The sequence below is a fragment of the Nelusetta ayraudi genome, unplaced genomic scaffold, assembly GCF_046127955.1.
Source record: "Nelusetta ayraudi isolate G7.1 ecotype Tasmania unplaced genomic scaffold, CSIRO-AGI_Nayr_v1 ptg000026l, whole genome shotgun sequence".
Lineage (NCBI taxonomy): Eukaryota > Metazoa > Chordata > Actinopteri > Tetraodontiformes > Monacanthidae > Nelusetta > Nelusetta ayraudi.
Window position 1 is genome coordinate 487133 of NW_027466076.1, and position 19339 is coordinate 506471.

At 44.1% G+C, this 19339-nt stretch overlaps 3 protein-coding genes across 5 annotated transcripts; 1 reads left to right on the forward strand and 2 right to left on the reverse strand.

Annotated features, from left to right (window-relative positions):
- Positions 1 to 281: 281 nt before the first annotated feature.
- On the forward strand, positions 282 to 1862 carry LOC142889945 (gamma-crystallin M3-like). Its single transcript, XM_076028640.1, has 3 exons — positions 282 to 422; positions 1218 to 1460; positions 1554 to 1862. Exons 1-3 carry the CDS (start codon positions 348 to 350, stop codon positions 1830 to 1832), a joined length of 597 nt encoding a protein of 198 aa, XP_075884755.1. The 5' UTR covers positions 282 to 347; the 3' UTR covers positions 1833 to 1862.
- A 1733-nt stretch (positions 1863 to 3595) lies between these two features.
- On the reverse strand, positions 3596 to 6022 carry LOC142889949 (sodium channel protein type 4 subunit alpha B-like). The gene is made up of 4 exons (XM_076028644.1): positions 5161 to 6022; positions 4748 to 4892; positions 4587 to 4661; positions 3596 to 4448 (listed from the first exon to the last, which is right to left on the reverse strand). Exons 1-4 carry the CDS (start codon positions 5748 to 5750, stop codon positions 4305 to 4307), a joined length of 954 nt encoding a protein of 317 aa, XP_075884759.1. The 5' UTR covers positions 5751 to 6022; the 3' UTR covers positions 3596 to 4304.
- Positions 6023 to 6037: 15 nt separating this feature from the next.
- On the reverse strand, positions 6038 to 19087 carry LOC142889948 (sodium channel protein type 4 subunit alpha B-like). 3 transcript variants are annotated; one of them, XM_076028643.1, is made up of 27 exons: positions 18897 to 19087; positions 16745 to 16922; positions 16370 to 16507; positions 16170 to 16288; positions 15820 to 15924; positions 15013 to 15141; positions 14715 to 14800; positions 14391 to 14636; positions 14111 to 14174; positions 13831 to 13972; positions 13546 to 13752; positions 13066 to 13135; positions 12544 to 12719; positions 11896 to 11967; positions 11701 to 11802; positions 10871 to 11239; positions 10466 to 10586; positions 10129 to 10235; positions 9869 to 9956; positions 9629 to 9780; positions 9009 to 9182; positions 8602 to 8724; positions 8180 to 8464; positions 7913 to 7966; positions 7407 to 7530; positions 7049 to 7158; positions 6038 to 6862 (listed from the first exon to the last, which is right to left on the reverse strand). In XM_076028643.1, the coding sequence occupies exons 1-27, from the start codon at positions 19001 to 19003 to the stop codon at positions 6374 to 6376; spliced, it is 4137 nt and encodes a 1378-aa protein (XP_075884758.1). In that variant the 5' UTR covers positions 19004 to 19087; the 3' UTR covers positions 6038 to 6373. The 3 variants fall into 3 exon arrangements, 2 of the variants coding, with proteins under 2 accessions (XP_075884758.1, XP_075884757.1); XM_076028642.1 differs by having other exon boundaries at positions 10418 to 10586; XR_012927025.1 differs by lacking the exon at positions 7407 to 7530 and having other exon boundaries at positions 6736 to 6862; positions 7049 to 7146; positions 10418 to 10586; positions 18897 to 19086.
- Between the last annotated feature and the right edge of the window lie 252 nt (positions 19088 to 19339).

Here is a 19339-nt window from a genome sequence, read left to right on the forward strand (position 1 = left end):
GGCCTCTTTTCTTTATTTCAATTTCCACGAGTCTTTTGTTTGTGCTTTGAACTGAACAGAACCGGTTCAGTTGGATTTCACCCACTTTTTGTGTTTGTTTACTTTGTTTTGTTTTTACCAAATCTTGGTTTTTAAGAAATTCCAACAATGCGCTCTATAGTGTGAAGATGTAGACAGGTGGGTTGTTTGCGCTGCCACTGATGACGGCAGCAGGAGGCCTCACACACACCGGTGGGCTCATTGTTAACCCTTTCAAAGAGGCTTTGTGGCCGTGCTGACTCGGCGCTCCGACACACAAAGCGGCTGCATGTCGCTCAGGTGCATAAAAGCCTGGAGCCGCTGCAGGTATGAAGGCAGTCCACCGTCTGACAGCACAACAACTGACCAACATGTCCGCCACCGATATGAACATGATGAGCAGGGTAAGTCCCAGCATGCCTCACTTCACAAATCACAGCGGTCCGTTCAGTGCACGCCCGGGAGAGTGAGCTGCGGGTGATTTCACACAGCTGGATTTCACACATAGTTCACAACTTTCCCAGGCGTGTTTTTCTCTCTTGTTTCACCGCAAAAAAAAAAAAAAAAAAAGCAGCGTTCAGAAAAATACTATGTTTGTGTTGGAACTCAAGTCAAACAGGTTTGGCAAACGTATAAAAGATAAGATTTTAAAAAATTCTTCCTTTACAAAACTATTTTTGAATTAACTGATTCTGTGGCTCTCTTTGCTGGTTCATTTAGACCTGGTTTGGAGGATGTTTAAAAATATAGTATAAGTGTAAAAAACCTAAACGGGACATACAAATAGAAAATGATAATCCTTTTGGAAAAATAATAAGGAATATTTCTTTGAGCTGACTGAACCCTCACCATCACAGCATTAGGAAAAAAACATGTTCGCAATTGATCTGTACTTTTAATTAATACGATTCATTTAGTTATTTATATTATTATATTTACTGTATAATTATTTTCTTAAAATCAATTTTGTCATTAAATGTATGTTTTTGAAGATAGTTTTTTTGTTTTTTGTGTGTGCAGAACTAACACAACACTTATTATTTCCAAATTCTGCAAAATTGTCATATGTAAGCTGTTCAAATGTCTTTTTAAAAAACAAAAACAAAAAAAACAGAAGACCTGACAGAATAGCTGACAGGAAAAGAACTGTGTGAGGGCTCAGAATGGCTGTGATGATCGTGTCGTTGTCTTCCGCCCAGATCGTCTTCTACGAGGACAGGAACTTCCAGGGTCGCTCCTACGAGTGCAGCAGCGACTGCGCCGACATGTCCTCCTACCTGAGCAGGTGTCACTCCTGCAGGGTGGAGCGTGGCTGCTTCATCGTCTACGACCGTACCAACTTCATGGGCAACCAGTACCTGCTGAGGAGGGGCGACTACTCCGACTACATGAGCATGATGGGAATGAGCGACTGCATTCGCTCTTGCCGCATGATCCCCAAGGTAAGCGGCTCCACCCCCACCCCCAGCCGTAAAGGTAGGTCCTGGTGCACACACGGATTGGTTGACTGTTGTTTTGCCGTCTGCGTGTTTCAGCACCGCGGACAGTTCAGGATGAAGATCTCCGAGAGGGAGAACTTCGGTGGCCAGGTGCATGAGCTGATGGACGACTGCGAGAGCATCCAGGAGCGCTACCGCATGTCCGCCTGCATGTCCTGCCAGGTGATGGATGGACACTGGCTGATGTACGAGCAGCCCAACTTCAGGGGCAGGATGCTGTACGTCAGGCCCGGAGAGTACAGGAACTTCAGCCACATGGGCATGAGCAACACCAGCTTCATGAGCATGAAGCGCATCATGGACTCCTGCATGTAAAAGGCTGCCAATAAATCCTGTTTCCTAAAATTTTCTTGTGCTGTGTGCTTTCATTCATTTTCGCTCTCCCAGCGACACATCCTCTCAAATCACTACAACAACACAGCAGCAGGGGGGAGGGTTGATGGGGTGGAAGGCAAAAAAAAAAAAAAAAAAAAGCAAATGAAAGTCTGCTTCAAAACCCTTTTTTCAAAATATTGGTCATGAAAATGACACATTCAGCTGCTTGTACTTTAAATAAATAGAATCAATGGAATAGAAACAACCTGGTAGATAATATAATTATTTTAGAAAAGATAAAAAAAAAATGCTTCTTCTTTTTTTTTTTATAGTGACAGTCCAGCAAGGCAACTCTCTGTAGTTCCTTTGCTCCATTCTGATAGACCTGCCTTGCGACGATCTGAATCCATTCATCAGTCAGTCTGAGGGCCAATCAGAACTTTTGGAGGAGAAATGTGCAGGATAGCTGCTGCCAGCCGAAGTTTCAGGGGAAAAGCTACTTCAGGTCAAACAGCTGAAAAAAGAGGAAGGATTTCCATGTGTAAAGATCTCTTTATCCACGGCTCTACTGTTGAGTAGTTCATCTTGTCTTAATGATAGCAACTTTCACATTTGCTGTTCCAAATTTGCTTACCAATGAGCAATTATCATTGTTTTCAAAGTCATATTGATGTCTTACTTTGAAAATATTGACAAAAGTTTATATTGACAAAACAAAAAGTTTGTGTGGAAAAAAATATATTGTCTATTATTATTCAACCTTGAGACATTTCATTTTGCTTCTTTAACTTTTTGTCTAATGTTTATGTCCATGTTTATACTTTTTCTGCATATATTTTGTCATCGACAAAACATCCTAAGTTGTTTATCTAAAAAGGTGTTTCGCCAGCAGTCTTAAGGGGCGGAATAATTATTTAAAATAAATAAATAAATAAATAAATAAATAAATAGAAGCAGAAGAATGAAACTGGTCCTTTTAAAGAGACTCGCAGCCTACGAGGTAGTTTAGTTCTTTATTGGTTGGTCCGTGTGATAAGTTTCCGGGTCACTGCGGTGAGTGTCTTGATTCGTGGAGAGTCCGGAACTGACAGGCTGCTGATATTCATGGCGTTTCGGGTTTAAGAAATGTTTCGAAAGTGAATATATCCACACCTCCATGTGAATTGTTTTGAGCCAACGACGGAATCGAAGCCGTTTGTGCGACCAACTATGACAGCGCTGTGTTGACTCTATAACTGCAATATCAAGTAGCGCCACAAGGATGTACTGCCATGTTGCTGACACCTGGCAAGCCGCGCTGCTGTCCGCCAGACCCGGGACTCAACATTGAAAGAGTCGGTGCAGATTTTACAGTCTGAGTGAGTTCTACCGTGTAACTTGGTGCTAACTAACGTAGATTGAAGCAGAAATCCTCCGCATTCACCTCTGTGGCTGCCACTGTCAGCTCTGTGGAGTCACATGTCAATACAAAAAGCTGGGAGGCACTATATATTAGACGTGTTAATATCCGATACGGAAATTTGCCCATGTATGATTTTTAAATTGTCGTGTTATATGATTTCATCAGATGGTAAATGGTAACGGGTAAATGGACTGCACTTATATAGCGCTTTTCCAGCACCTTCACAGTACCCCAAAGCGCTTTACAGTGGCCTCTCATTCACCCATTCACACACACATCCACACACCAATGAGTGGCTGCTGTCACACATTGGCAGCAGCCACCCAGATAAACCAACAAAACGTTTAACAGCCAAGACATTAGAAATGTATACAATTTAATGAATGTTTTTAGTAGGTTTACTTTATTTGAAAAATACACAATGGAAATACACTTTGAATTGAATTCTTGATAATTATCATCTTGCTGTAATATTGTAAAAATCCTTAAAGGTGCCATCTTCCCATTCTTAAGTTCATATTTTATCCTGGACTCGAGTGAAAGTAAGGACTACAGACAGATTAAATGTGCCCAAAATGCTTGTCAATGTTGGATTTACAGAATCTTCCACAGTATGGGACATTTAAGTAAAATGACAATATTTTCAAAACAATGCAGTATTTTCTAAATAAACATTAACTATTAAGTAGGTAAGGTGAGTCATTAGTGCTAAAGGCAAACACGCTACTGTGTGAGTGTGTGTGTCTCCCTCTGTCTTATCTTGGAATGTTATGAATAGGTAAGAGTATGGAGCCATTAAATATGTATGTATATATACGTATTTGAACATGTTCGTATTAACAGGGATTAGTGATTACATTTGATTGTAGTGGTGAACATTCTTTTCTGCAGCGCTCAATGATAAATGTAAAATCTGCTCAAAAGACAAGATTCCCCTTATGTCATAGGGCTCAAGGCACACGACGTATGAGCAGTTTACATTTGAATAGCTCAAGACTTGGAGTCCCGCGGCCTGACGATACCATGGTTGGTTGTGTTGAGGTGAATTCACCATCCTGGTGTGACAAGCCTCAAACGCCATTGACAGGCTCCACTTTGGCCTTCTTGCCCTCGCCATTCTGTCGGAGGCCTTTCCTGTACGCTCTCTGGATCACCTGTGCCGCCACCTCCTCCCGTTTCCTCCGCAGGGTGCTGCCGATTGGCTCATATGACTCCTAGAGGTAACAACAGCCAAAGATTGTTGTTGGTTTGCAAACCTTCTGCAGTGCCTTTTGCTCGGCCTGCACTTTTGGTGCAACCCAGCAACAAAGAACATTGGAATTCTAAAATAAAAATGCCCAAAAGCACAACACCTGGGTTGAGTTTATCTTGAACCTTTTCTCCACCCTGGCTTTAAGAGACACCATTCCAGTGACATCATCTGATACCTACAGGGATCACAAAAAAGATGATCAAAGTCACTATTGAGAGATTGGTCTGGAGCACGTGTAACTCAGTGATCGGGTGATCTTACCTGCTTGATGAGAGACAGGAGGACGTCAAGGAAGTGAACCTTGTCTCCAATACACAGAGGCAGATCCATGTGGATCAGCTTGATGGCGTTTGGTTTGGGAATTCTCAGAGGATCCTGCAGACTGTCGCAGAACTCTGACAGCTTGCTATGGAATGCACAACAACTTCAATAAAGTCTGGCCAATTATTGGAGTAAAGAACCCATCTAAAATGGCTAGGACTGGAGGTGATAATAGAGCAGAACCCAGGTCAGCTACCAATGTGGACTGTAGGAGAGCATGTAATCTTCTCACAGAAAGATGCCGAGCCTGGGAATTAAATCCATGACCTTCCTAACCGTACAGTGGAAGAAAACTAAAACAAACCAAAACAGTTGTGGTACTGTTAACCTGCCAGTGTGAAGTCTGGACTCACCTGTATGGTATAAACAGTGAAGCGTCCAGGTCATATTTCATCCAAGTGTTGTAAAACATCTGCAGGTCTTCGTTACTCATAATTTCATTGTCCTCAGAGTTGTATGTCCCCAGGATGACAGTGAGGTAGAGGCAAATGGCAAGCAGAAAACTCAGAGTGAGGTAGCTGGCAAAGAAGGCGATGGACAGTCCTGGCTGGCCACAGTCTCCAGGCACTGCCAGTCCCGGGTTCTCTTTTAAAGGGTCACAGTCTGGAGGCGTGTTCATCATTGGATACAGCAAAAGGCTCCAGCCACCGCTTACACTGACCAAAAACATGGAGCTCATGCTGTTTCTGAAGGTGTTGAAGTTGTTAAATTCGGTGACAAATGGCTCCTGCCCAACATGGGCAAAGTTAAACATGGCGAAAAGGGCAAAGGTGACCTTGAAGAGTAGGAGGACTGTCACAATGTTGAAGAGGGCAGGAAGTGACATCACAAATCCCATAAGCAGCCTCCGTATGCCCCTGGTGCAGTGTATGACGTAGAGAAGTCGGCACACGCGAGCCAATCGCAGCAGAGCGATGAGGGGAGTGCCGTGGAATGGACCCATGAAGTACTTCTCCAGTACGTCAGATATAAAGAAACCTGAAGGGACAAATAACAGCACCGAGGTGAACACACAACAGTGTTGGCATTGCTGCTACACCTTCTGCTGCCTTAGTGAGGCTTGGACTTTTCTTTTAATCTTATTTTATTCAATTTTCACTCGCTTCAGAATTGAAAAGGCCAACAATCCAGCAAAGGCCCCCTGACTGTTCTTAATTATAGTAGCATGTGGCATAATGAATGTTATCTAATGACAATGTTATTAAATGTGACACACTACTATAGTGTATTACGCCATCATTCAATAAGTCTCTACATTTGTCCCCTGACACAAATCTTGGCAAAGGATACAAACCCACAATTAACCATGGGGGCAATTTCTTGCTGTCGCTTTTGAGCAGATCAGCATCTGGTTAGTTAGTGCCAGGGCACTTGACCAAGTGATGCAAACATACCTGGTGGCAGGTTGAAGGCTCTGTGGTTTGATTCAACCAATCTGAACAAGGTCGATGTAAAGATAAAGTCGAAGAGAAGATGTTTGCCTTTCAGTTAGCTGCCTTACTCTCCTTAGTTGCCCTTAAAAACTAGTAATTAGAGGTCACAAACGTATCCCGCACATATAAAACCTCAACAAACTTGGTAACTAACTGCTGGAGCTCCTTGACCTTCCTTTTCTAGCGTTGACTTAGTTCCCTGTAGGTAGTTGGAGGTATCGGAGCAGCGGTTCTTATCTTCTAAAGTTTCAAAGTCAAGGATATTAAGTTTAAGTCTGACAATAGAAATGTTTCTAATTCTTTTAAAAGTATAAAAACAAGATAATGATGTGAGACATGAGAATAACTTGCCGGCAATACAAATGACGAGGATAATAAAATCTGCAACGTTCCAGTAGTCTTGGAAGTAGTGTTTTCTGAGCGCGATGACTTTGATAATAAATTCCAGGAGGAAGATGATTAGGAAGCTGAAGTGGAGAAAGTAGAGGACCTCCTCTGCCAGCATGCTCTGATCATCTGATTCCACTGTCATACACAAAATGTTCAGGCAGATCACAGCCACCATGACCATTTCAAAATGTGGTTTGGTCACCAGGTCGAAGACCCAAGCCTGGAACTGGTTCTGAGGACAGAGAGATTGGACAATGCTGACTTTATGGTGTTGTCCATTAATTTCATTCAAACTATGCACCATTGCATTGAAAGCATATTTAGGTTTGTTCAAGTTTCTTTGAAGCTCAATTCTTCCACTCCACACCTGTACATTACTTGATACTTTTGAGTTGGTCTTACAGGAAGTGATGCTCACCTGAGGTCTTGGAGCAGTTTTACAAGTTTTCCAGGGGAATAGCCTCCTCATGGCCCGTGAAAGCAACAGCTGCTCCTCTGTCATGAAAATGTGGTTCCCTACCATGTAAAGTCGACAGTAAACACAAACCAAAATGAAAAGAAAGCCCAACATTGTATGCGAGGTGAAACTTAGTAATGGAAAAAACGTTTAGGAGGCATGGCAACAACACATTTCATTGAACTGAGGTTAGGTTTATAGGTCAGGTTTCAGTGTATCAGGCTAAAGGTTTTGGTTTAGGTTGGACAAAAGGACAGGAAATAATTGAAAGTTAAAGTGGTCACAAAGAAAGTTACCAACACGTAAATACATATCTTAGCTTTTTGCAGACTGGCCATGATGAATCGGAGGAAGAAATTTAAAGTGCAGAAGCAGCTGATGGCAAAGACGACGAAGTACAGGTACACATATAAGTTGTACTCGTAGACTGGTTGCATCTCCACCTGCAAACACAAAGTCAGCAAGCTGAACTTAGACAGCGAACAGTGCTGCACTTCAAGAGCAACACCTGACACTCTAATTTCCTCTGCTTATGTTAACTTCTCCCTTACTAACTGTTCACCATTTAATAGAGTTTGCCTCCGCAGGGGAGACGACAGCAACTCATAACAGTCAGTATTACACAGTATTGTGGTTCGCAGGAGCCAGATGGCAGCAGTGCAAGTAGTCATAGGGTTCTCTTGCTAACAAAACCAGCAGTAGCAGCACCAAGAGCTGTTGCGATACTTGAATCTATCATTGGCCACAGCATTTCCAGCCTCAGTTTAATAAAGATACAGTAGCAATACATGCCTGCCTCAGTACCAGCCCTGCTGGTGCACTAACCTGTCTGGCGTCCGTGGCAGCGTACATGATATCATACATGTCTCCTGAAAATGCCTGAAAGAATGATTACAAAAACAGCTTCATCAAAAACTGGGAATATTCAGAGTCATCAGCTAGTAGATGTTGAAGCTCTTTAATATCCAGATAGCATTAGCTTCTAAAATCTAAGCTCTGTAACTGAAAATATATGATTGGTGCGACTTTGTTTTCAGTTTTCAAGCATTGTCTCATTTACTTCTAGTGTGAATGCCGGGTGGTAACACTGACCAGATGCATCAACGACACGTATCCATTCATCGTGTTGTCAAAGTTGTACTTGAGGTTCTTCCACCTGACTTGAGTGTCGTTTTCACTTATCAGACTGTAGCAGGTGCTCTTGTTTTCTACTAAGTTGGCAAGGAAGTATTCCTCCGATGTCTCGTTGAAACAGTAGTGGAATGTTCCAGCAAACATATGTGAGCCCATAATGCTAAAGACCAACCAGACTGTCATTGTGACCAGCAGCCCAGAAAACATGGTTGGGATGGCTTGGACCAGAACCTGAACTACCAGCTGTACAAAGACAGGGATAAGGACAGAGTGACTAACAGTGGTAAACTGTTGTGACCTGTGATATGAAAAAAAAAGAAATACACATTCTGTTGGGCAAATGTGTGTGTCGGAATACTTGGTGTGTAAGTGCGCCTCACCTTTAAGCCCTGGAAACGAGACAGAAGCCTCAGGGGCCCCAAAGCTCTCAGACTTCTCAAGAACCGTAAGGTTACCAGTGTTGAAAATTCCAATTTGTCAGCCATTATGAACAATAGAAACACCTAGAAGGTACAACACACCTGCTGATGACATCATTTCTCAGGTGAGGCAGAAAGGTTCAGACTTGGTTACAGCTGCTTAATATAATTTAGTGTGACAGACAACAACACAAAGATGAGTGACAGATGCTTAGTGTAACTTAGTGTCACGACGACACAAAGAGATGACTGACAGTTAATTTAGTGTTGCATAATCCCTAGAAAAGGGGGTCTTAATAAAGTTACAAATTGTACACACAATGAAATAATCAAATTAAATGAGTGACAAAACCATTGACAAGTCTTACATCTAAAATCAGGAAGTCAAGCCAGCACCAGGGGTCGCTGAAGTATTTCTTCAGCCCAAAGCCGATCCACTTGATAAGCATTTCCATCAGGAAGAGGCAGGTGAACAGAATGTCAGCTATGTTCAACACCATGTGCAGGACTGGTCTCCCAAGCAGGTAATCGTTCTCCAGCATCTGTTCACATACACAGTCCTATTAGCACTTGCACAAGTTAGTTGGCTCACAAGTTAGTTGGCTCACAAGATACATCTTAGTACGGGCTGCAGCACACAGAGCTTTCATATAATCTCTTGGTACATTTATCATAAAAAAAATATATCATGTTCTAATGTATTCAGCAAAAAGCATGATTCGCACGTGGAGCACTTGCTAACAATTTACAACCTCAAGACCCAGTGTTCTGTAAATGAAATGGCAATGCTGATTTGTAATGACTTCAGGCAGCGGGACTGCTGAGGTATCACCTATTATTCCTCACAAAGCCATCTTGAAAAACCCTAATCTGAAATGTTTTAGGGAAGCACTGAATATTGAAGGGGTAATCAGTACACTTGAAAGAGGTAGAGCTACAGCTACGATTTAGCTGTGACAGAAAACTGGCGAATGGTGTTGTTGTTTACCATGCCGATGCTGCTCAGGAAGATGATCACGATGATGAAGACGTCAAAGCATTTGCTCTGGGCGAAGACGAAACAGGCTCTCCTGAAGTTAGACCAAATTTTCCCTCCACCCTGGGATGTGTCTACATCCAACGGGCAGCATCGGTAACAACCTGGCACACACAGCATCATTGGAGATGATGTTTAAAGCTGATTGGCCGGTGGGGTTGTTTCATTGCTCTTAAAAAGAAAGACTCATACATTGGCAGCAGCAGTCCTCTAATTTGTCTCCCCGATGTTCCTCAGTGCCTCTGCCTTCATGATTGACTTGTTTTAGAACGTCTTTGGCCTTGGCAAACAACAGAAAAGCAAAATAAATCACATGTTTCATCATCGTACTCTTATTGAGAGACAATATGATGTTGACAATTAAACTCTCACATAAACTCTCACATACCTTTGACCTCTGCGATAAATATGAATGTGCAAAACTTAATGGAAACCGGATTCAAATGATTTACCTTGGTCTGCTCGTCCTCCTCCATGACTTCTGTTTCCTTTGACTCATCTTCAGGCACCACTTCCAAAGACATGTAATCCTTCCTTTTGTCTCCTTGATGCTCGGTGACTGCAAATAAAATGTAGATGTCACAGTTTGCCACTAGGCACAGCTTGGAACTGGATCGATGCAAAATATATCCCCAAAAACCTTTCAAAATACACAAACTAGTAATGCAAACAAAATATCAGACCATCAGAGGAATTGTGAACCACATCAGAGGAAGCTAAGATATAAACTGAGGTCTCAACCTGCGTCCTCGTTTCCAGTTAGAACTCGTATCCAGCTCCAACCCTGACCAGCGGCATCCTTGATCAGCGCGATGGCGGCGTGCAGGTTGTTGTTCTTCTCCATTCCAACAGCCAACAGACTGTCGCTGCTCAGCGGCGTCAGCAGCAAGATCAGGAAGAGATTCAGGATCTGAAAAAAGACATTTCAGGGAGGGATCCTCTCAGGGACATCGGTAACTTGGTATAATTGTGACTGAACTTAAATACACTTGAACTGTTCGGGTAGTGCTGAGACGTTCTATAAACTGATGCACGGGTGGTCCCATGAATTTGTGAAACAGAACCAGAATGTTCTTTCCTTAACAAAAACAAAAAAAATTCTTCCAATCGAGAAAGCCAACCAATTTCATGATATTGACAAATCTGAGACAAATCATTGGGGTCATACACAAGAACCATAGGCTCTTGACTCACCAGAAGGTATCCCACTACCACAACTGTCGAAAAAAAGCCCAAGCACCAGAGCTGCCCTGACATCGACCCTATGACCTCCATGCAGTCCCAGAGACATTCAATCCATTGTCCACGGAGGGTCCTGACGATGAGCATGAAGGTGTGGAAAAAATCAGCCATGTGCCAGCGGGGCAGCTCACAGTCATGTGAGATGCGACATACGCCGCTTTTATAGTCCTTCTGGAACAGTTGCATGCCGACCAATGTGAAGATGGAGCTCGCAGTGACCAGGAGCAGCGTTGGGTTCCTCAAAGCTCTCAGTGACGCCCACATGATCTTCAAGAGGAGATGAAAATGCGGCCACCAACGGGCCAACCTGAAGATACGCAGCTGCACAGGAGATGACAAGACAGACAGCGTGAGAAGAAAAGCAGGTGCTAAAGACATGGACAGAGTTGAAGAGACAGGGGGAGCAATTTGACATGAGGACAAGTGGAAAAAAGCAGGAGGTCATGCTGGCGATCATGCAAACCAAAAGGTGAGAAGATTGGGAGGTAAGGAGTTTAAGAAAGACAGATGATGGGACATTGGGTCAGGTGGATGGGGACAGACAGAAAGACAAGAGACATAGGAGGAGATGTGAGAAAACAAAAAAAGCGGGAGACAGACGGACAGAAAAGGTGAGAAGGACAACAAGAGGGACGGGAAAGTAGCCACAGGGACAGATGATGAAAAAGTTCCAATGAAAAGCAGATAAAGGGGCAAGACAGAGGAAAAGACCAGGAAACCAGCTGAGGTGGAAGAGGGACATGTCAGTGTAATTTTTTAATATCTTGCAATGTCACACTGACCAGATAGAAGATTCTTATGGAGTAGAACATTTCAACGTCAGCCAGGCACAGGTCGACTAAACCTGCCACAACAATGGTGCTCTCAAGTAGATTCCAGCTCACCTGTAACCAGGGCGACAGAGTGGCAGGATGCTGTCAACATGGAAACAGCGGCGTCATCTGCACTGTGCTCACCTATCAGCTTGTAGCTCTCACCTTGAAGTAGTTACGTGGACCCAATGCCACCATTTTGACCAACATCTCAACAGTGTAGATGAATAAGAAGACCTGAAAGAGATGTAAAATGGTCAGCAATATATTTTGTCAAAGGGAGGAGGAATCATCAGTAGGCGTGAAATCTAGATTGAAAATGTTCATTCTGTCTTTCTTGGTAGATATACTCTTGGTTTTCTTTAGTTCTCTCTTGACCGTTTCAGTTTGTTGGTCTCCAAGTCATCGCAATGGAGGCCAACAAACTGAAACGGTGGATAAAAGAAGCCACTGAAATCAGGAGGAGGGGGGGGCAATGCCATCAACCCGAGACGAGGGGGCGTACACCCTCTCGCACACCTGGAATTCGCTTCTCCAGAGACCATCCAAGGCGGGGAAGGCACGGCCGACTCAACGGGCTCTGGTAGGTCCGTTCGAGTCGGCCAGCTGTTAAATGACGCATCAGCAGCACGTCGGATGACGCCTCTGAAGAAGACTGGAGGTACTGTCAAGCAGGTAACATCTGTTTAAACTATTATCTGTCTGAACTAAAGAAAACCAAGAGTATAGGAGTGACATCTTAAATACCCCAAATTGCACAACACAGCACTCTCTTGACAAACTTCATCATGCTCTGTTTGCTATGCCACTAACCAAATGAGACAGGGTCAAACTATGCTCAAAATTATGCGTCATTGGATAATGTTCAGAGGCCATCATGATGATGTTGACGATGAGGCAGAGGACAATCACAAAGTCGAAGAAGGGGTTGGAGACCATGGAGTGGAGCCGCTGCCGGAGCCAACCCCAGCAGGCACAGCAGACTTGGGCTACACGGAAGCAACACGACATGAGACAAAGAAAACAAGGTGGACAAGAACATGAGCTTCACCTCCACTACCCTGAAACAACAGGTGACGATAAATGCATGTACACCATGTGCAGGTGAACTCTCTATGTTCCATGCACTGAACAAGAACATGACGGGCTACGCACAGACTGTGTCATTGAAATTTAGAGTGAAGACTTTTCAGTTCAGAGGCAAATTATGGCTTTTCTGTGAGGGGTTGTTTCCCCCTCCCCAAATCCACAGGATGTATTTCACATATACATCTGAGGAAGTGGCAGGAGTGCAACCATATGAAGAAGCAAGCCAAAAAGATTTGTTCTGTATACCTTCACCCGTGGCGCGGTCCTTCTCATTTCCATCTATTTGTGTCTCTGAGAGCGCCGTCATGCTGGTAGCCTGCAATACCAGCGATACACTGACACTCAAAAGTGCTGCATGTACATTTTGTAAAAAACATATAATGTAATGGAATAAATTAAACAAAAGTACATTTTGTTCACATGTAGTCACCCACATTTACCCATATGCAGCAAGTGTGCTGTTCTATCTGGCTTTTGAAACACATACACATAACAATTCTGGCAAATATTTCAGAATTGAAATTTAGTGAAAATTGAGATTTAGTGAAATTTTTAAATTTTTCCATGACTGTAAGGATTGAAGAAAGAAATAGACTTATAAAATAATGCTAGCATCAGTCCAAGTGGCACAAGAAGAAGAAGTCAAGGGTGGACTTCTCTCTATCACAGGCTAAGGACACACGTCAGATGCATGTGCGTAGAAATCGCTGCAATGTGGAGTCTTACCTCCCCCCCTGGCTCTCTGCTCTTCAGCACCTCCACAATCTGACCAAACTCTTTGTGTTTCTGGCTGGCCTGAGCCAGGCGGGCCTCCAGCCATTCCCCGGTCGCCATGACAAACTTAGACAGGATCAGGCTGACAAGAAGGAAGATGCCGGGGAAGAACACCAACACAAAGACGATCATTTGGCTCTTCCCGTTAGCTCGTAGCGTCTGCAGGCACATTGGTGAACATTTGAATCCAAAGCGGTTACGGCAGCATTAGAGAAAATACATCATTCTGGCACTCACCAGCAACATGAGGTTGTCGACGAAGTCCTGAGTCGTCAGTCTGAGGATGGACAGCAGAGACCAGCCAAAATTGTCAAAGGAGGTGTAGCCGTAGTTTGGGTTTCTGGCAGCTTTCAGACAGGTGCAACCTGTTGGACATTGCCTGAAAAGGTTGACAGGGATGCGCTAGATCAGTCTGTCGTCATGCCCCATTGTGTTGTGAGCATTACAGTGTGTGGGTGTGTGTGTGTGTGTGTGTGTGTGTGTGTGTGTGTGTGGCTGAGACGGTGTGAAAACACACCCGGCATCAGATCTGTTTCCACACAGAAGAGGGTCAAGATTACCCAACAGGAAGTGGTGGTTTTCTGAGAAGAGACAGATGGACAGACGGGCTCGTGGTCAAGGAGACATTATTTACCTCAGAAGGCTGAGTAAATTTTTCACTCCATACAACTAGGGGGCAGCGCATCACCAAGATGGCTGCATGAATGCATTATTGACCGAACCAGATGTCTTAGCCAGTGTGCCAATTTGTTTCATCATCATCATCATCATCATCATCATCATGATTGTCATCATACCATGCCGGTTCACATGGTGAAAGAAATCAAATGAGATGTCATCTGTGTCATTGTCACTGTTGTCGTGGGACCAGTCGTTGCTCCAGTTGCCCGACGCCGACCACTTGACGCATTTTTGCCGAAGGCTTCCCATGTAAAGGCTCAGGCTGACCACGCTCAAGACCGTGAGGACAAACGCCGCCAGGACAAAGACGCCAGCCAGACTCTTTGTTAATTTCATAAAGTCGTGGAACGACTTCCTCAGACCTGACAGACAGAGTTTACAAAGTCTCAAAGTGGTAAGGCACAAATTCACTCAAACACACACATGCAGCACACACTGACCTGGTATGAGCGGGATGACCTTCAGTACTCGTGAAATTGTGGTCAGAGCAAGCAACTTGTCCAGATGAACAAACATTCCCAGGTACCTGAAATGCAGATACACACACCATTTCCAGTGGACTTCATCTTCACTTCTGCCACTTCAGGGTGATTATTGACACCTTTAAAAAGCAAGTCAGCTGGCGAAGACTAATGCACAGGCTTAAAGGGCCCATGGATTGGTTAGAATGTTTTTAATTTAATTCAAGGCAAAAACATTGACTTGTGCAACACAAATCCATCGTTCGCTGATTCTTACGCCATGGTGATGACCACGAGGTCCAGCCAGTTCCATGGATCTCTGAGGAAGGTGAACCTGCCGACACAGAAGCCTCTGGACACCACTTTAACGAGGACCTCCAGCGTGTAGACGACCGTAAACACGATTCTGTCCACAGAGAGAGGAAGAAGAATCACAAATGGAAGAAAATAAACTCTTGGAAAGCGCGAAATGTACAGTAGACTTTTGTCGCCAGGAGCGCTGAAGTTCTCTGCTCTGCTTTCTTCCTGCAGCACCCTCTAGTAATAATAATAATAATAATTTGGGCTTTATAAAGAACTGAAGATACTAAATTCCTTTTTTCTAGTTTTGTGACACTAATGAGTGTCGCTGCAGGCAGCACACATTTCGGATCTGTTTCTCTCTCTTGTCTGTCACAATGTCAGAGAGAAAAACATCTGTTTCACTTCTTGGGAACAGAAAATCCAAGTCAAAGTTCATACCGACTGAACTTAAGCGGCTCTTTATCTGCAGAGCAGAGGGGCGGCTCGATGAAGTGTGGACGATAATGTGAACATGTCAGACTGAGGACAGACCGCCTCTTTGTCTCCGAGCTGCCTGATCTTTAAACGCTCAAATAAGACGCAGTTTTGTGCCGTGACTCATTTTCAGCAAAGTCCAGGCAAAGGAGCTGGAGATCAGGGCTTTTTCTTGTCTTCCCGCTCCTTTTTCTTTGTGTGTGTGTATGTGGCCTCAGTGTGCTGTGTGTGTTGGTGCCACTGAATTCAATCCTAACTGGGGAGGAACTGAGGAAAGAGTCGCTCTCGCACAGAGAGACACACTCACTCCATAGGCATGTGCCAAGATTGAGTTTCTTCCGGGTATGCCAGCCGCACTGCCATGAAGACACAGTTGACCAGGACGGTCAACAGGATGAGGAAACTAAACAAAGTGTGAGTGTCAAGGAAAAACTCAGCGATGCATTAAAGCAGTTTTTTTACATGCAATTATGATACAGGCAGGATGGAAAAAAGTTATAAAGAGACAAAATAAATAATGAATCAAAAAACAAACACGATTAACTACAAAAAGAAAAAAAGCAGGTTTGTTGAGAGTTTCAAAGGATCTAAAAAAAAGCCACAACTGCAGTTTTGTTTTGTTTTTTGACCAATCCAGTTGATGTGCTAAAAAGATATCAGTGGCTGAGGATCCAGATGGCCGCTCTCCTCAGCGGGTTGGCGGCGCTCAGGTGGCCAAGGGCCGGATCTGTATTGAACCGGTGGATGATGTTTCCGCTACCGAGCACGATGAACGTCTGGAGTGAAGACAAAGGTCAGAGGTCAGGAACAAAACATTAATATACGCTCTGGCGTTTCTAACGGTAATCAACGTCAACCTCTTGTGACTTAAAGTGGGGATCCAACTCCTCCAGTGGTGTCCTGTGACGGCCAGGGGGCGGATCCCCGTAGAAGAATGGGAGCGTCATCCCAGCCTCCAAGTCCCAGGCAGGTTTGGATTGGTCCTTTCCTGCTTCCTGTCAAATGATGAAAGAGTGGACAGTTCAGTCCAGATCTTCAGTCCTGACCGAGTTTTGTATTTGCCTCTCTCACAGCAGGGCCGTAACGTAAATGTTGCCTCTCGCACCTGGAGGAAGTGCCTAGCTGCTGGAATCTGATTTTTTTTTTTCACAGTTTTTGCAAATGTTGAGCATTCTATCACTGGCAGTGTCTCTTGTTATTGTCTGTTGGCAAGTCATTCTCATGTTGCGCACCTCTTTGTTTTTCTCCCTCTTCCCTCTCGTCGTCCTCGTCGCCTGGTGTTGTTGGAGCTCCCACAGCGAGGCGGCCGTGATGCATCTGAACACCTCCGTGCCAACAGGGGGCAGCAGAGATGCCACCCTGGTGTTTTGCAGCGCTGCTCGGACCCCATCGTCGCCATGCAGCCGTTTCCTGGCGGCAGAGTTACGAGCAGAGTTTATGGTTTGAACCACCACAACGTTCAAAGAAGCTTCCAGACTCACATTCAACTGTGAACTAAATTGTGTTTTGGACGTTTTATCTAAACCAAAGTAATAAATAAAAAATGATTGAGCCGAACATAACTGACAGGCTGCAGCAAGCTAAATGACGACCCCCTGAGAGCAGGAACAACCCAGAAGCACATTCAGTATTTTGGAGGAGGAGCCTGCACTTTGGTCATTTACAAAGTGGTTTATTGATAAACCACTTTCTTCAGTTAGATTAGATGGCAGCTCGGGATAGTTAGGCTGATATGTATCACATACAAATAACGCTGTTCACACAAAATACAACCATTACAATTAAAAAAAAAAAAAACTAAATCAAGACAAAAAAATATTTGAGATGCAATGGAATTCAACCTTTAAATAGCTCAACAAAAAATATCATTCCATTTTACACAATGAGAATTTCTGAATAAATCAAACAACTAGAAACTGACGTCCTATAGATAGATCGGCTCCCCTTCCCTCCTTCTTGAGGCATTAAAAAGTGTAATGGTTCTGGGCATGAAGGACTTCCGAAGTCTCTCAGTGGAGCACTTCAGTGAGCGTAGCCTCCCACTAAAGCAGTTCCTCTGCCCCATCACCAACTCATGCACACGAGCAGTTTGTGCAGTGCTCTCCTATCAGCCACGGACATCACAGAGTCCTGCTCTACACCAATAACAGAGGAAGCCTTTTTTTATTATTAGTTTGTTTAGTCTCTGCAAGTCCCTTTGTTTGACACTGCTACTTAATTTCTTCTTGAATCTTACTTTGCTATTTATCATGGTTAAATGTGGTGGAAGTATATTCAAATATGTTACTGCTCTATACATTGTAGTCCTCTTTAGTGCATTAGTTCTTGGTAGAGGCAGAGCAAAGAAAAGACCAGCAGCATACCTGCTTACATAGCTGTGTCTAGTATCGACGGGTCTCAAATTTAAAGGTCTCTTGGGAAGACAAAGACTGTCACATTGCAGCATAGTTTGCGATGAATGTCGGCAAGCGGCAGAGGGACTGAAATAAATAAAATAATAGAAAATAGAGAATAGAGAATAGAAATAGAATAGAGAAAATAGAGCTCAAAGCTGCTGGACACTCAGCAGATGCGAGCTGAACGGGTGGAACTGGCGCCCTCTAGTGGAAGCGCTGTGTCAACAACAGGAGGACCGGACCATTACGTATAGCGTTGCATCAGTGGTGGGAACAGTATTGAAAAAAAAAAAAAGAAATTGGGTGGCCTCGAGGGGGGGGTGCAAGCTCAACGAGGCGTACCGAAATGTACGACGTTGCTCCTAGCTGCGACGGCTACGACGGCTACCTGCGTGTACATGTTTTTGAGAGGGTAGCCACTGTCACCGTTGCCACCCCGCTGGTTAAATTTTAGGGTGTAAATAATCGCACTGACAGCACACACACACACACACACACACACACACACACACACACACACACAACATTATTTTTATATGTGGAAATAAGTCAAACAGTTAAAGCTCACGCTAAGGTCATGCATGCGACAAAATGCACCTGTTGTCGTTTTTTTTGACTCGGGCAAACAGTAGCAGTAGTTTTCTTAGTAGTAATGTTGTTATTGTCTCATATTGTCTCATCTCGTTCTTGAGAACCTGATACCATGCAGCGGAGGCGCCTATAGTCACAACCTGCTTGTTTTTTTCCCCTCATAATTTCCATTTGTTTTATTTTAGAAAAATACTATGAATTTCAAGGCTTTGGAGAACAGTACCCTACTGTTGACTTAACATGCAAGGTTATAATCACATCACGGTCTGAAGGATCAGGGCTGGGTCGCATCATGGATAAAAGCACCGTGCCTTTTAATTTTTCAATTTGTACAATGCAAAGTGAGTTGCAAACGTTCTATGGTTACAGGGGGAAACGAAATTTAAAATTAACTCACAGCTGCGGCGGGAGAAGTTTCAGCTGATTGGCTGTCTCCAGGCGAGCCGCTCTCTCCTCCCTGTTGCTCCACAACTCCCAAAAGGGCGCTCTGCGGGCCATCTCCATCACTGCGTCCTGCAGAAGCCTTCAGTATGTGTTGTCTGCAGCCTCTCTCTCTCTCTTTTATATCAACACGAACAAGGGGGGCAAAGTGTGTGTGAGGACGTTCACATCACTGGCTTCTGGGTCGAGTGCTTTGGCCCGGCCCACCTCTCCTGAAGGCCACTCCCCTACCGAGTTAGCCTGCTGCACGTAGTAGCCTCTCCCCAGCTGGGTGAGCTCACTTCCCGTCATCAGACAGCCTTCTGTGGAATATTATGAAACCATCCTGGACGAGTGAAAGCCGCACACACACACACGCACGCGCACACACACACACAGCAATAAAGAACTCTTCTGTTG

What these genes read in the sequence shown, in the direction of transcription:
- LOC142889945 (XM_076028640.1), top strand. Translation starts at nt 348, where the DNA reads ATGAAGGCAGTCCACCGTCTGACAGCACAACAACTGACCAACATGTCC. An exon ending in ATATGAACATGATGAGCAGG is followed by an intron (nt 423 to 1,217) that starts GTAAGTCCCAGC and finishes TCTTCCGCCCAG; the next exon opens with ATCGTCTTCTACGAGGACAG. An exon ending in CTTGCCGCATGATCCCCAAG is followed by an intron (nt 1,461 to 1,553) that starts GTAAGCGGCTCC and finishes TGCGTGTTTCAG; the next exon opens with CACCGCGGACAGTTCAGGAT.
- LOC142889949 (XM_076028644.1), bottom strand. Translation starts at nt 5,750, where the DNA reads ATGGGTCCATTCCACGGCACTCCCCTCATCGCTCTGCTGCGATTGGCT. An exon ending in TCCTGTCTCTCATCAAGCAG is followed by an intron (nt 4,662 to 4,747) that starts GTAAGATCACCC and finishes TGATCCCTGTAG; the next exon opens with GTATCAGATGATGTCACTGG. An exon ending in TCAAGATAAACTCAACCCAG is followed by an intron (nt 4,449 to 4,586) that starts GTGTTGTGCTTT and finishes TGTTACCTCTAG; the next exon opens with GAGTCATATGAGCCAATCGG.
- LOC142889948 (XM_076028642.1), bottom strand. Translation starts at nt 19,003, where the DNA reads ATGGAGATGGCCCGCAGAGCGCCCTTTTGGGAGTTGTGGAGCAACAGG. An exon ending in GCAGAGAGCCAGGGGGGGAG is followed by an intron (nt 13,136 to 13,545) that starts GTAAGACTCCAC and finishes CTGGTATTGCAG; the next exon opens with GCTACCAGCATGACGGCGCT. An exon ending in CTCGTTTCCAGGGCTTAAAG is followed by an intron (nt 8,465 to 8,601) that starts GTGAGGCGCACT and finishes GTCTTTGTACAG; the next exon opens with CTGGTAGTTCAGGTTCTGGT.